The 15,412-nt window shown below is 37.2% G+C and overlaps 1 protein-coding gene across 4 annotated transcripts in view; it reads left to right on the forward strand.

Annotated features, from left to right (window-relative positions):
- Positions 1–11,002: 11,002 nt before the first annotated feature.
- The window catches only part of LOC127622900 (latent-transforming growth factor beta-binding protein 4-like), a 62,080-nt gene continuing 57,670 nt past the window's right edge, over positions 11,003–15,412 (forward strand). For 3 of the 4 annotated variants that reach the window (XM_052097051.1, XM_052097055.1, XM_052097052.1), the window contains exon 1: positions 11,003–11,697. In XM_052097051.1, the coding sequence (XP_051953011.1) occupies positions 11,433–11,697 (265 nt within the window). In that variant the 5' untranslated portion in view covers positions 11,003–11,432. The remainder of the gene's footprint in view (positions 11,698–15,412) is intronic. The other variant, XM_052097054.1, reaches the window with a different exon arrangement.

Consider the following 15,412-nt stretch of genomic DNA (forward strand, 5'->3'; position numbering starts at 1 on the left):
CTTTCTCAGTGGATCAAGCATACATTGTTTTCATTTAGGTTTGTTGCGTTTCAGTTTAAAGGAGGACCAGTCAGTCCTGATGAAGAGAGCGCTGTCCAGTGGAACCCATGGAGAAAAGATCATAAGTGTTATACAGAAATACATTGAATCAGAACGAAGCAGACTGGAGTCTTCCTCGTCGACCTCAGCAACAAAACTCTCCAGTAAAAAGACGTTCCACACTCAACGTGGCCAGTACACACTCATTTACACAGCAGGTCAGTTCAAACCAGTTGCACTAATTCATTTATTTTTTGTGATTCAGGCAAAACATCTATACCTCATATTCCTCTATAATTAGACATCTTTAATATCTCAGTCATTTCTGAAATTTCAGAAATATCAGAAATTACAATTGTAATATACTGTATTTCTGTCACAGTTTCTTCAATTTCAGGTATCTAGCTTTTATTTTGAATTAAGCTTTTATTTTGAAAGGATATTTTATTTTGACATGTGTGATTGACGGAAGCTTCACACATCCAGATAGGCAGATTACTAAATGGCCCAGTGTGATTATTAAAGCACAAATGGTATGATTTCATCGTATAAATATACTGTATAGTCCACATGTGCTGTGCGCTTTACAGTGGATGAGTGCTCTGCTCTGTCGCATACAACACACACAGTGCGCATGATTTTCAAAGTCTGTGGAGTTTCCTGTGTATGAGTAGTCTGCTCAACACATTCACTTTAAAGCATGCAGCTCATACAGATGCAGATTGCAGCCTTTCGTGGTTTAATGCTGCATTCCATTCAACTCGGAAGGTTTGAATTTCCAACTTCTTACAAGGTAAAGTGCAATGAAACGCTGTTTGAAGTTGGAATTATAACTTGGAACCTGTGCGGAAATCTTCAACTGAGATGCAGGTGTGTTACATCACTCAAACATGTTGGCACCCAGGGAGGTAAACATTCACTTTTATTAAATAAGATTGATCAATGAGTGAAAGTTTCTACATTACATAATAATAAAACCTATTTACATGTACACATACATGTGTACAAAACATTAAATTATACTCTATTTTGATAATCGTACACATGTAGCACAAATGCTAGCATTGCAGGTTGCAGTATTGTTTATTAATTGAGTTGCTTAGAGACATCTCTGGTGGCAGCCGAACACCTGCTAAGCTAATGGGGGTATGGCAGTTTTGTTTCTTTACATATCATCTTCTGAGCTGGCTATGGATTGCCTTAAAGGTGCAAAAAAATAAATTGCACAAATATGTCAGATTCATGTGTAAGCATTTTGAAGCAGTCGTGTGTCAGTTAGATGGCGTGCGGGTATCAAATTGAGTAGCAGAAACACTAGTATCATGGCATATTTGTTATTATTTAGTTTTTAGTTTATTTTAGGATTGACTTGGTACCGAAGTACCAGTACAAAGTACTTTTGACATCCCTACTCCTAAGGAATTTACAAAGAAAATTTTGAGAACTCCAATGAGAACTCCAATGAGCTATGAAAGAGCAACCACTGATCAATAAAATATTTTATTGTTGTCAACAAACAAGCATATTTTAGCCTTTAGAGCCTATCACATAGGCCTTAATAATTTCGAGAAATTACAAGGTTCATGGTAAATTTGTGAAGTGTAAAAGGGTGAAGCCATTTTCTGTAGCATTAGCATAATGCTAATGCTATAGAAATAGCTTCTATACTTTTACAGTTCAAAAACAAAACAGTTTTTGATAAACAATTCCCATTGTATATTTTAAGGTTATATCTGTGTCAACTTTCTAACCTTTACTAAGCAAGCAGCAAAAAAGCAGGCTTGAGGAAAATATCTTGTTTGAATAATTTTGCCTGTTTCCTGGTTTAAAACCTTTTGGGCCGCGATAAGGTTTATCTGCCTCTAGATTCGGACTAGTTTGGATTTAGACAGTCGCCGATACACCATTGTAGCATATTCCTGCCATTGTTTAAAGTGGCCCAGATGTGACTGTGCAGTAATTACCCAGGATATGGATGTGGTGTTTTGCTAATGGGAACCCCTGTGTCTCCATGACCTCAAAACATGCTGGAGTGGGAGTGATGGGAAGTGTGAGGAGATTGACCCATCACCCACACAACACACACAACACACACAAACACACACAAACACACACAAACACACACAAACACACACAAACACACACAAACACACACACACACACACACACACACACACACACACACACCTCCAGATTTATGTTCTTTAATCTTTTAAATAATAATCTATAGCTGCTAAGCAAAGCTCTAGGGAGTCGAGACCTGTACATTTTTGTTACAGGTAATTAATCGAGTTTACTAAAAATGAACCATAATTTTGTTTTGAAGAAGTTTGGGTTTAAGCTCAATGGAATATCTGTTTATTTAGGGTTTGTTTGTCTATGTAATTTAACTTTGGCTGAATGCAGTTGTATTTAATAAAGCATAGTCTCTACCACACATATATTCCTAAAAGGTCCTTCTAAAAGGACTGTCTTTACTATATTTACTCACAAACATGTTGTTCCAAACCTGAATGATTTTCTTTTCTCTTTGGAACACAAAATTAGATGTGTAGCGGAATGTTAAGGTTGCTCTTTTCCTTACAATTACTGTGAATTGTGACCAGGGGCTGTAAAGCCAAAAGCAACATAAAAGTAGTTCATATGATAGTAAATTATGATGCAGAAATTTCTAATTGAAAATTTGAGTACTAGATACACAAGAACCTAACAAATCTGGCATTATATTTCTTGTCATGCTATATTTGAATATACACAAATATGAATGAGATTTGAGAGCTGCAATGGAGAGCAAGTTCTTCAATTACTGCTTTTATGGGGTTTGGAGCTTGACAACTCTGGTCAATATGAATTGCCATTAGCTATGTTTCCATCTAAGTTGTGAATTTAATATAAGGGAAAAAACACTCTTCGGCACAGGTCAAGTTTGTATTAGTCTTATTTTTCCCTCAAAACTCTATACAGGCTTTAGATTTTCTAGACACGATTATTTAAGGATGACCAAAGCAACTGTCACAATTCCCTTGTTGTCTGCCCTGTGTTTCAATAGTCTTTGTTTCAAATTCCTATTCCCTTTGTAAAAGAACTACACTTCCCATGATTCCCGGCCCTCATCACTGCCAGCCCTGTGTCATTGTGCTCACCTGATCGTCGTTTGTCATCATCATGTCTCCTGTGTATTTAAACCCTGCTGTTTCTCCATTCCCTTGTTGATTTTTCTGTTATGATGAGCAGGAAGGCAGACGAGGGGCGAGGATCTAAGTGCAGGGTTAGCTTTATTGGAAGGTTGAAAACTAAACAAACAAAACCAAAACAAAACAAAGGAAACACCCGCAATGGGGAAACACAACAAAAACACGGAAAACATACAACGGTTAAACTGGCAGGCTAAACATAAAGAAACACGAAAACAAACATCCATATACATCGACAATCAACAAGGGAATGGAGAAACAGCAGGGTTTAAATACACAGGAGACATGATGATGACAAACGACGATCAGGTGAGCACAATGACACAGGGCTGGCAGTGATGAGGGCCTGGAATCATGGGAAGTGTAGTTCTTTTACAAAGGGAATAGGAATTTGAGACAAAGACTAGTGAAACACAGGGCAGACAACAAGGGAATCGTGACAGCAACATTTCAGAAGCAATGCTTGGTCCGCTGGTTAATCCAGTTATGAAGGAGCTATTCAGTCACATTACTTTTTTGACTCACAACTTTTATTTCTAATAAACTCAATAGGAGTTTATTCTGTAAATTTGCTTCCAGACACACACCCTGACGAAGGCTTAAGCCGCAATGCGTAGGTGTATCTGTCACCAATTTTACTGATAAAAGCCATGAATAAAGGCTTTTTAACTTTTTTTCTATACAAATCGAGTGCCTGGGAATATTTTGTTTTTGTTTTTGAGCTTAATTATCCCAAGCAACCAAAAGAGCACTGAGATTTTACACCCTGTGCAGCACTTCTTTTGCATCCTTTGCTGTGATGTGCTTCCATAATAGTTTATGCGCACCTCAAGCAAACATTACATTTTTTGATGTTCATTTTCAAGATTTTATTCACACCTTGATGTTTCCATCCAGCGGTTTTAATGTGATATTCCAAAATACACATACAAATAAGTGGAGGGAATCCCAGCTATTGTATGGAATAGCGTTGCATGAATATTCTTCAAAAAAATGTCTATGTTCCATCACAAAAATTAACCGCGCAATTGTTTGGAAGGTAAACAATTACAGATATTTCATTTTTGGGTGATACATTTCTTTGATGTCAGTAACAGGCCTTTTAAAACCAGAGCCAACATGTAAACAACACTTTTGGGCTTAGGTTTGCCTTCCCTTCCCCTGCACATTAACTTTAAATAGTAATAATACTCCTTCTGTGGTCAAATATTGTCACCGCTTATGGCCTGTCCAAGTGGCAAACCCTGATATTAGGTAAGTCATCTCAGATGAAGAAGAAGAGCGCTCCTGATCTCCAGATGCCTTGGAAATCCAACACTTAAAGGAATAGTTCACCCAAAAATGAAAATTTGCTGATAATTTACTTGCCCTCAGGCCAAGATGTATCTGAGTTTCTTTCTTCATCAAAACAGAATTTAAGATTTTTAGGATGAGCATCTGGGATGGTCTGAGGGTGAGTAAAATATCAGCAAATTTTCATTTTTGGGTGAAATATTCACCCAAGACGGGAAAGTTTGTAATGTGGTGAGGGAGTCACAGAAGTTTAGAATTCCAGTGGATGAGGAAACTTTCATCACTGTCCTCTTTCAGGGATCATGAGTGAAATGGCACACTTAATAAATATTTACACTCATGCAATGATTAGCATATTTCCCCTGGTGATATGAGTCAATAACATGAGAACAGATTGCAGTTTAACCGCAGCGATACAGCTAAAGTTGAACTTGATTAAGACATTAGAGCTTTGTTGAGGGTGTCAGGAGTGTTACACAACAGTTTGACCCTTAAGCTCTTAATCAAATTTGTTTTTATTTTTATAAAAAAAATTTGTCCAGTTTGTTTGGCCAAATATGAATGCTTGTGTAAGATACTGTTGACAGTGGATTTTGGTAAGGTTATGAAAAACTGTATATTTCCTCCAGTATAACTTAAAATGGATTAAAAAATATGTGAATGCCATTGCATTAGGTAGTCAAATATATATATCCAATCGCCATCTGCAAATAAATTATGCCAGATAATTTTTCAGAACTAACTTTACTTTACCTAGCCAGAACTGGTCCCAAGGTCATTTTTATAGTGTGTATGAAGTCAGTTCACCGTAAGTTGACAGGTGCTCTAGCAGAGTAACCACAGGTGTAGTTCATCACATTAACTTCCTGAGACCCAAATGCGACTGTGGTGTGCATTTTCCGTTTCCCTTTTTGATTTGTAACTTGTAGCCCCTAATAAACATGACAAAAAAGAGCAAATAGATTCCCTAAAACAATTATGTCCTCATATGGGGACAGTGGGACTAATTTGTGAAACTTTAAACAATAACAAGCTGTAGAAAGTCAGATTATTATTTTTTAATCAAATTGTTGATTATGTTTCCTGGAGTGTTGGTTTCAAGTTATAAGACATTAAAGACATTACAGCTGATTTTCTGTAAAGCTTCTTTGGAACAATGGGTATTGGGAAAAGCACAATGAAAAAACTTTACAAATAAATATTATTTTACTTGATTTGACTTTTATGTTACACAGTTTTTTTTCTCTACTTTGGCAACAAAATCTAAATTTTCTCTCTTTGCAAAGTCAAACAAACAAGTGATAGCCAGTGCTTAAGCATTTAAGCAATCATATTTGCATAAATAATTATTATTCAAAGTGGCCAGCATCATTCAATTACTGCCAACCTTGTTAAAATAAAATGAATACCATCATGCATTCTGAATCTATGAACGATTACCTTTGTACCATGTCTGCCAAGCATGCTGAATGTTCCAAACATCAACTTCAGCCTGAAACTTAACTTTAGACCAAAAGTTTGGAGTGAATGCACTAGGCTGCACAGGAAAGCTATAGGATGGCTCCCTTGCTCCCTATTTAGTGAATATCTTAACCTCCAGTTTGTTGTCTGTCTGGACTGGTCTCAGAACAGTTTGAAATGCACCTTATTTTCATCCTAACTCCTTATAAATCCTGTGAAAGCAACATTTTTCAGCTTTTGGATGAACCCATTGATTCTCATTGTGATAATGGATATTGAAAAAAATCCTTACAGTCCATGTCTATGGTCATTGTGTTTAACTATGTGCCATTTCACGCTAAATTGATAAAACATTTCAAATGGTATATCGGTTGAAACTAAAGACTTAAACTGGTTTCAATCTAAAAACGTAATGTTTCTTACCAGATGTAGTTTTGGTGGCGTTTCTCCCAAAGACAAACTCTGCAGTGATAGGTGCCATGTTGTTTTATCTCATGACTCAGTGTGTCAAAAGTTTAACACATTTTTGACAGCCCAGAGTGATCTTAACTGAGTTCAGTCAGTTTACATGAAATTAAATTATACATAGCATATACCAAGATACCAAAACACGCAGTCCACCCATGAGGACGCAGAGTTGCAGGAGGTTACATATGGACATGTTGATATGATCATTTTTTGTCTTAATTTTGTACTATATATCTATTGTTTTGTTATTTAAAACCTACAAACTTTTGGTAAAATGTTTTGCTTGTAAAGCATGCTTGGATTGATCATTTGTAATCAATTAAATCATTCATGACAATTATACTGTAATTTTCCAAATACTTTTGGGGTACCTGTATTAAATGACCAGACTGTACTGATCATTTTCCAAACAAAATGACTGTTACCCCACCCCCTCTCTGGAAGCACACTACATTTGGACCTGTTATTGTTTGAGCCAGAGTAACAACACTCGTTGCCATGGTGATGAACATAAAACTTGAGATCATGACACAGTTGGACAGCCCCTCCCACATGACTGAGTGACTTCCCTGTCCGGTCATAACATCCGGTCTGCATTGTTTAATTAATGTATTCAATTTGTAATAATTTAAAAGTGTAGTGTCACAACATGAACAGTGATTTGCATTGTTGTTATTTTGCACCTTACACTGGATCAAGCTTTTGTTTTGTATATATGTATGTAAATGCTTTTATAAAATTCTTGGATTGCATACAACTGCATGTCCAAAGCAGGGGTCAGTTAGGGTCAAATGATCCATAGATCACACAGAGGCGAGCGGGGTTACATCCTCCTCCTGGTAGCATTTCTAATTTATCATCCCACCGGGCCTGATTCGGTCAGCTGCAGGATGTTGCAGTGCCATGACTCTACGTCAGTGTTCTGGACTACAAGTTTGGGGGAGAAATTTGTTCTTCTCCCAAATAAAGTTTCTGTCCTTCTGAGGCTCCCACTACCAATTCAGGCTGAATTCCACCCATTTTTTTTTTTTTTTTTGAGTTCTCAGTTATGTTTCATTTAAGTATCATCTTAATCTTAGATGTTTCTACTAGGGCTGAAACGATTAGTCGACGTTATCAACAACATCGACATTACAAATTTGTCAACACAATTTTTTGTTGTAGAATAGTCCTTTGATCTCATTTAACGTAACATGAGATCAGATATGAAACTAATGTTGGCTTGCGAGAGGAGCACTGCATCTCGTGCCTGATTGAGGGGAAAAAACACAGTATACAGTCCAGACACACTCCAAACTTTCCAAACAGCTTCAGGTGATGTACAGTAGATCGCAAAGTATGATTTAGTATTATACAAAATAACTAAATACAGAAGTACTTGTGCTGTGAAATACAGCGGAGCCGGGGCTCTATATATCTTTAATGTATCCTTTATGATAGTTCAAATAATAAGGAAACAGGTCATGTAAATAAGTACAAACTGTGAAACTGGCATTTCTCTGCACAGTTAGTGCCGCTTCTATGAGTCGTGTGAAGTGACCCAATCTAAGGAGGAGAGATTGAAACTGCACCCGGCTGATGTACACTCTGGCGTGGGCATGCTCGTCCCTCACGCATGCTTGCTCTAGTTAGATTATAATGTGATGGCTCACCATGAAGTGAATCATAATAGACTTTTCCACACAATGTTTGCAGGGTAAACTTCGACAGCAGTGAATGGGAGGTTACAGCATATGTTTTACTATTACGTTTGAATGACTTCCAGAAGAGTGCAAAAATAGAGAGTGGTGGATTAAGACAGTAAAATGGGTGCAGAAATCTAATTTATTCTTACTCTCAAAGCAGCTGTAATTGAAACCCCTTCACAGCTGTGGTAATTCATTTTTTTTAAAACTAATTCAAGGGTAATATAACACAAAGTATAATGTTATAAATTTACACTCAAAATGAAAAAAATAAAAATTATAATGTAAAAAACAAATTTGATTTACGCTGATAAATAAGGTAGAAACACGTAATCACAGTCTGTGAAAAAGGTCTATACATATGTGTTGTGTTGTGTAGCTTATCAGCTCTATTAAAAAAAAGAGAGGTCAAGTTGGGTCGATGTGAGCAAAAAGGTGAGGGGGTAGTCTTCGTCCATTATACACTGCAAAAAAAAAAAAAACATTTACCTGAAGAAAAATATAAGATATTTAGAACTGCTTTCAAAGAATATATTGAATATATTATATTCAAGATGCATTCTCTGAAAGCAAGTCTAAATATACTATATGCTTCTTATCAGGTAAATGTATATTCTTTTAAGCATGTTTAGATTTTTTAATGGAAAACAAGACAAAACACTTGATTTCAATAGGATTATTTTGCAGTGAATTTATTTTACTGATTTAAACTTAATAAAAATACTTTTTCCCTTTAATTTAATGAATGTCATTTAGAGGTATTTTTAAAAGATGATTATTATAACCTTTTAAGCCAAGGTACAAGCTGAATAGTCAGTTAAGAGCTAATGATTAATCATTTCAATAATCGCCCGAATAGCCGAATAATCGTTAGATTATCAAAATAATCAGTAGTTGTAGCCCTAGATTCTACAAAAATTCCTTTGGAGAAATAAAAGTAAAATTTGACATTTGTTGAAATACTTTACTGTAAAAGTAGAGAGCTATAAAATATTAATGTGCACTGTATAGCTCAAAGAATTTAGTCTTGAGTTCATAATGAAATCTCAGACTTTTGATTGCAGACTTTATCTTGGCAAACCCTAGCACCAATCGAGATCTCTTCTGAAACTCTTGTCGAAACATTTATGAGATTGCCTCACAAAGGCCTTTGTTTTAACAGAAAAAATCTTTCTCAGCAACAAAGAAATTTAAGCAAACGTTTTCATTTGCTCTCCATTTATTCACATTCAGGAGAAACAGCTGATATAAGATCTAATTTGTGATTTTATCCAATTTGGGTTTATTCACTTTTCTGTCAAAGCACCATTCAATCACCATGCAAATTTGGAGAAAACATATTTGTAAAGAACAAAGCATCTTTTTTATGAGGACCAATTTATTGTTAGCATTGTATGGCTCCAGACAATTATTTGGCTTATCTTGGTGTAGAGACACCTATAAATGTCCAACCTGAATCTAGTCTATCAACTATATCAGGTAAAGGATAAGTTCAAAGCCTGTCTCAAATTTCTCAAAGATTTAGCTGCAGCTTTTTCCCCCCAAAACCATATGACTTCCTTGACTGCTTTTTGCCATATAATGAGAGTGAATGGTGACGGGTGCTGTTAAGCTCCAAAATGACAGAGAACGCCCAATGAAGTATCATAAAACTGTCCCATACATCCCACTGTATTCCAGGTATTTTTGTCCAATCAAAAATGTTGCTTAAAAGGATCGTTCACCCCAACTCAAATTAAGATTTTTAGAAGAATTTTTTATAAAGTTTATGGGTCCCAAAATTTTGAAGCTCCAAAAATCACATAAGTCAGCATAAAAGTAGTCCATGAGTAGTTAAGTCAGTACCTTCAGAAGCGATATGATAGGTGTGGGTGAGAAACAGATCACTTTTACATTCTTCTTCTTGTGTTTTTGGTGATTCACATTATTTACACGTATTGCTCCCTACTGGGCAGGGAGAAGAATTTCAGGCAAAATTGGACTTAAATATTGATCTGATTCTCACCCACACCTATCATGTCACTTCTGAAGATATGGAGTAAAACACTGGAGTTGTATGAATTACTTTTATGATCCCTTTATGTGCTATTTTGAGCATCAAAATGTTGGCACCCATTCACTTGCAGAGCTGAAGTATTCTTCTAAAAATCTAAATTTGTGTGCTGTAGAAGAAAGAAGGACATACACATCTGGGATGGCATAAGGATGAGTGAATGGTGATATAATAAAACATTTTGGGTGAGCTATTCCTTTTTTTATAAGGTCTTAAGGCACCATATTTGATTTGAAAGCTACAGCGGAGGCCAAGAGTTTCAGTGAATAACGACTTAAATCAGAAGACTTTGTGCATGAGTCACATGGATTACTTTTATTAGACTGTAATTGTGCTTTTATTGTAATTTTGAAGCAATTAAAATTGAAAAGCACCCATCACCACTCACTTTCATTTTATGGAAAAGACCTGTGTGAACATTCTACAACACTTCTCATTTTACGTTCCACTTAAAAAAAAAGCCATGCAGGTACAAGCATACAAGGGTAAGTAAACAATGACAGAATTTTATTTTTCTGTGTGAACTACTTTAATACTCTGCACACACTGCAGGGGGACAGTAAAGGCTTGCCAAATGACAGTGTTGAAAATGCAGAGTGAAAGAAAAATACAACCCTCCCTTCATCTACAAGCCCCAATACACGCACATACACACACACATTTGAAACAGCACTGACCTCACCCCCATGTGCAAATTGCCAGAGACGCAAAGTCTTTCTCTCTCCCCCACTAGTTTTCTCTTTTTTGCCGCCCACTCTTGTCTTTCCTGCTCATGTGACAGAACGTTCTTCTCCTGTAGCCAGTGTATGGGGAAGCCTGTCAGTTTGTTTGTGAGTGCAGGACGGAGAAAGAGAGAAAGGGGTGGCGGGGAACTATACACACTAGTGGGTGATGGATCAGATCTCAACTGCACATAGTGTTTGGAGCACAGCAAGAGTTTGCTTACGACACTGCCTTCGAACACCTTGAAAGTTCTTGGCACCTCAAAAATCCTCTTTTCACACTCACTAAGTGCGATATACACACACACACAGGTGTGGAACAGAATACCTACAATTGTTTGCACTCGTACTGTATCTTTGGGGCAAGAAGAGGAGCTCGGCATCTTTTCTGGTCATCATAGGCACTAGTTTTTCAGGGAAAACAGGCGGACGTTGACAGAAAGCAAGGCAGTTTGTTCCTCATCCTCAGTTTGAGGCACTCGGCCTGTGTGTGATGTGTTTGTAAGCAGGACTCACCATGCATCTTCACAGGCTTACTTTGCTGGTTTGCTTTTGCTTTGCCCTCTGCTTTTGTTTAGCCAACGCTCAGCCTCCATCCAGCCAACATTCATCCGGAGTGATCCGCAGGGGTACAGAGCTAATCAAAGTTCTCTTCACCCCAACTATCTGCAGACTGCGTTGCACGCAGGGACGATGCACCAACTACTGCGAGCGTGGAAATGTCACCACAATCTACAACAGTGAGCTGGGAGGACAAATGCCTGGATCTGGCTTCAGAGTGTGTGAGTAAATGTACAAACACACACGTACACACCAAGGTCAGAAAATAACCAGGGTTGCCCCGTTAGTGAATACCTCTTTTTTTTATCTGTTATCTAACATTTGAAATATTTCAGAAAATTCTATTATAAGCTTATCCAGTTTGGAGTTGATTGCCTCTGTACACACTGTAGTGTTCTGTAGCTATCAGATATATACATGTCTCAAAGGTGAGTGTTATTGAATATGTAACCATTTTGAACTGTTTTTGGTAATGAAAAAAATAAATAAAATCTAAAAGCATATCCAAAGCACTGTTTGTGAAATAAACAGTATTACATCAAAACTGCAATTACTTAAACTGATCTTAATCTACAATGACAGGCAGTCAAGAGCTGTATAATCTAACTATGGGACCAACCAATTATTTAAAATGTGTCCCTAAAGAGTGTTTATTGTGTAATAATATCTTGTGCATTATTTACGGCTACTTTTGTATTTGTGGTTGATTTTATTTAAAAGGTAATAGCCATAATTGTTCTTATCAAGACTTTTTTTTTCTTAAATAAAAATAAAAATAAATCTGTTTCAGGGGCAAATTTTGGCCATGAATAAAAAAGGTAATTTCAGACACGGAGACGCACACATCACATGCATGCACAGATCTGCAGGTGTGTACATTTATCTGAAAGTATATACGAGCCACTTAGGTTTGTTTTTGCATTTGTGATCTTCGGGAACAACAAAGGTCTGCACTTATTTATAGCGTCTTTTTAACCTTAACAGTATTCAAAACACTTTACACTGTGACTCATTCACCCATTCATACACACATTCACACATCAATGGCGGTAGAGCTGCCATGCAAGGTGCTAGCCTGCCATTTGGAGCAACTTGGGTTTCAGTGTCTTGCCCAAGGACACTTCGGCATGTGGAGTCGTGTGGGCCGGGATTCGAACCACCAATCCTGCAATTAGTGGCCAACCCGCTCTATCAACTGAGCCACAGCCACCCCACAAACACAAGGGGTGAGGCCCACACCGGTCTTTAGCAGTCTCTCCATCATTCCTGAGCTGTTTTCATCTGCCAAGGCACATGAAAAGCATGACCTGAGGACTTGCTCTGAGATGCTCTTATGGATAAGTTATGGTGGTAGATGTTAATACGATGGTATTTATATATACGATGGACCTGTTTGATTATCGTATCCATATACCACTGTTCTAAATGTCATTTTAAGGTTTTCAAAGGATACCATGGAATTACTATGGCATTTTCACAGTAATGTCCAAAAATCCATGGTATTTCTGTGAATTGTATGGTAGTATTATAGTATTTTTGGTAAGGGGAGACAGATATATGTTTTAAATACTGTGGTACTACAAGGTTATTAGGTACCACTTCTACCATGGCATAAGATTTTGTTTCCATTACCTTGGAGTATCATGTTAATTCCATGGTATATATCAGAGTACCACGATATTACCATCGGATTCCATCAATCTACCATGGTGCTGCCATAGTATTCTTTGTGGGTACCAGCATATGTTGTGTTTTGATGCATGTGTGCTGGTGTCTCCACCAGTCTTCTACCTAGTTTACCCAGCAAGACTTGATCAACCAGCTTCTAAAGAAAGGCCATGCTGTTAGACCTGGTTTATCTGATGGTAAACAACATGATAATGCAGGTTCACCAGGTTGATCAGCAACTAACATAATCCAGCCATGGAAATCCTATTTTTAGCTGTTCTTCTCAGCAGGGAATTCAAGCCCAGTTGATTCTTGTATTCTGAATCCAAATTTTGTTGCTCAGAAAGTGAGATCTTTTTGTTTGTTTATTTGTTTTTGAGATGGTTTTAGGAGCTGATCAATTTAGCTCTGGAACATTGTTGTAATTTAAAAAATGCTAAACATGCTCAGTGTAATTGGACATGCAAATGCAATACCATGTATTTTTGGATATGTACCATGGTTATGCCACAGTCTTCTTTGAAGTACCTTGGAGTAACATAGTGTAAATACCATGGCACATGAATATAGTAATCATTCTGGATCAGTACTATACTAAATATCAAAGTACCATGGTATTACCATCTGATGTGCCATGGTTCCCTCACAACATTGCTTTGCAGAGTTTGTAGACTCCGGACTTCAGTTTCCACTTAGGTCCTGTTTCAAATTTAGCCCTCTGCTTCTTGTCCGGGAGAAAATCAGCTCCAACGATCCAGAAACATTATGACCTATTTACCCAAGTGCTGCCTGTAATCTCCATCAAGAGAAGCTCATTATAGGCTGATGAAATGAACTTTTCACGCACCAGAGCTTCCTCTGATAGATTTTATACAGAGAGAGAGCATTTGTGTTTCATTCTGCTATACACACACTCCATACATGAAAAGGGGAGATGATTTATAGACGTTATCCAACGGTGTGGCACCAACATGTGCCAAGTTCAAGCTGTTTGGAGATAAATGTGCATAAACACACATGCTGTGTTAGTGGTTTCAAAGGAATGGTGTTGGCTTCTAGTTCTAAGATAGCTGCAAGTATGTGCTGCATCATGAGACAAAAGAAGTCTTATTTAACAGTCTGTTAAAACTTTGCCCACACTGGCAAAGCAGCTTTTATAGTTTAGCGATTGTATTTTGGAGGTTTACGTCTTTCTCAGTTACTTCATGAGTAGCCTGGAAAGCAGACATGAGGCTGGAGTGCTGGTTGTAATTTTTGGACTTCTGGATTTGACAGCAGAATAATGACAAAAATAATTAATTGAATCTGTCATAGTAGTGACTATAAACATGAAGTGAATGGACAGCTGTGGTGAAAGCTGAGGAAAGCAACAAGCTCTTCTCCGCCCATGTCCAGAGATGTCCGCCCATTTTTTTGCAGACCCAATTTTCCCCATGAATATAATAATTTACAACGTATATAAACTAGATTTTTTTTATTTTTCTGAAGAAAATGTAAGTGGTGAGTTTTGAGGGTGGCTGCCAGAGCATTGCTATGTAAAACAATAGAGCGCAACAGTGCCCCGTCCCACTTATTCAGCGTCTGGGTTCCGGAAGTATTTTTCCATACCTTTTTTCCAGAGGCTTTTCATAAAATCCTCCATAAAAGATTTATAATCCATGAAACAAACCAACCAGCTCCGAGGTGAATCACAACTTCACAAACTTTGTTTTGAGGCATACAATTATTTTAAAATCAGACAAAAAGACAAAGGTACAAGGCTGTGTACTTGATGTCTTTCTCAAGGGTACAACTACAGTCCCATGAAGCATTGCGAATGACGTAATTGAATAAAAAAACAATGAGAATACATCAAACTATTGATTTTAGGTTTTTGATTCTAAGTACAGAAACAATATATTGTATGTTTATTGCAACATATTCAGATATGTACAATTAAGGGTAAAGGGATGGAGACTCAGTGCGTCAAGGGAGTAGGCATTGCTCCAAGGCATATTTCACAGGCTTCGTTGGCCACAGTTCTCTGATTGGTGAAACGTTCTCTGCTATAACATGGGTAATGTAGTTGTTTACCAGAAATTCCACTATCAAACAGGCTATTTAAACAATGAAGTTGAAAAACGCAAACGAATGGCTTCAAGAGAAGCATATAACACCGATGAACAACCTCGGAGCTTAAGGTAGGTCTGTCTTTAAATGTTTTTTAAGTTATCGTTGATAACTTAACGATTGCTAGGGTGTTCTGGATGGTTACTAGGATATTCAGGG

The sequence above is a fragment of the Xyrauchen texanus genome, chromosome 29 (assembly GCF_025860055.1).
Source record: "Xyrauchen texanus isolate HMW12.3.18 chromosome 29, RBS_HiC_50CHRs, whole genome shotgun sequence".
Taxonomy (NCBI): Eukaryota; Metazoa; Chordata; class Actinopteri; order Cypriniformes; family Catostomidae; genus Xyrauchen; species Xyrauchen texanus.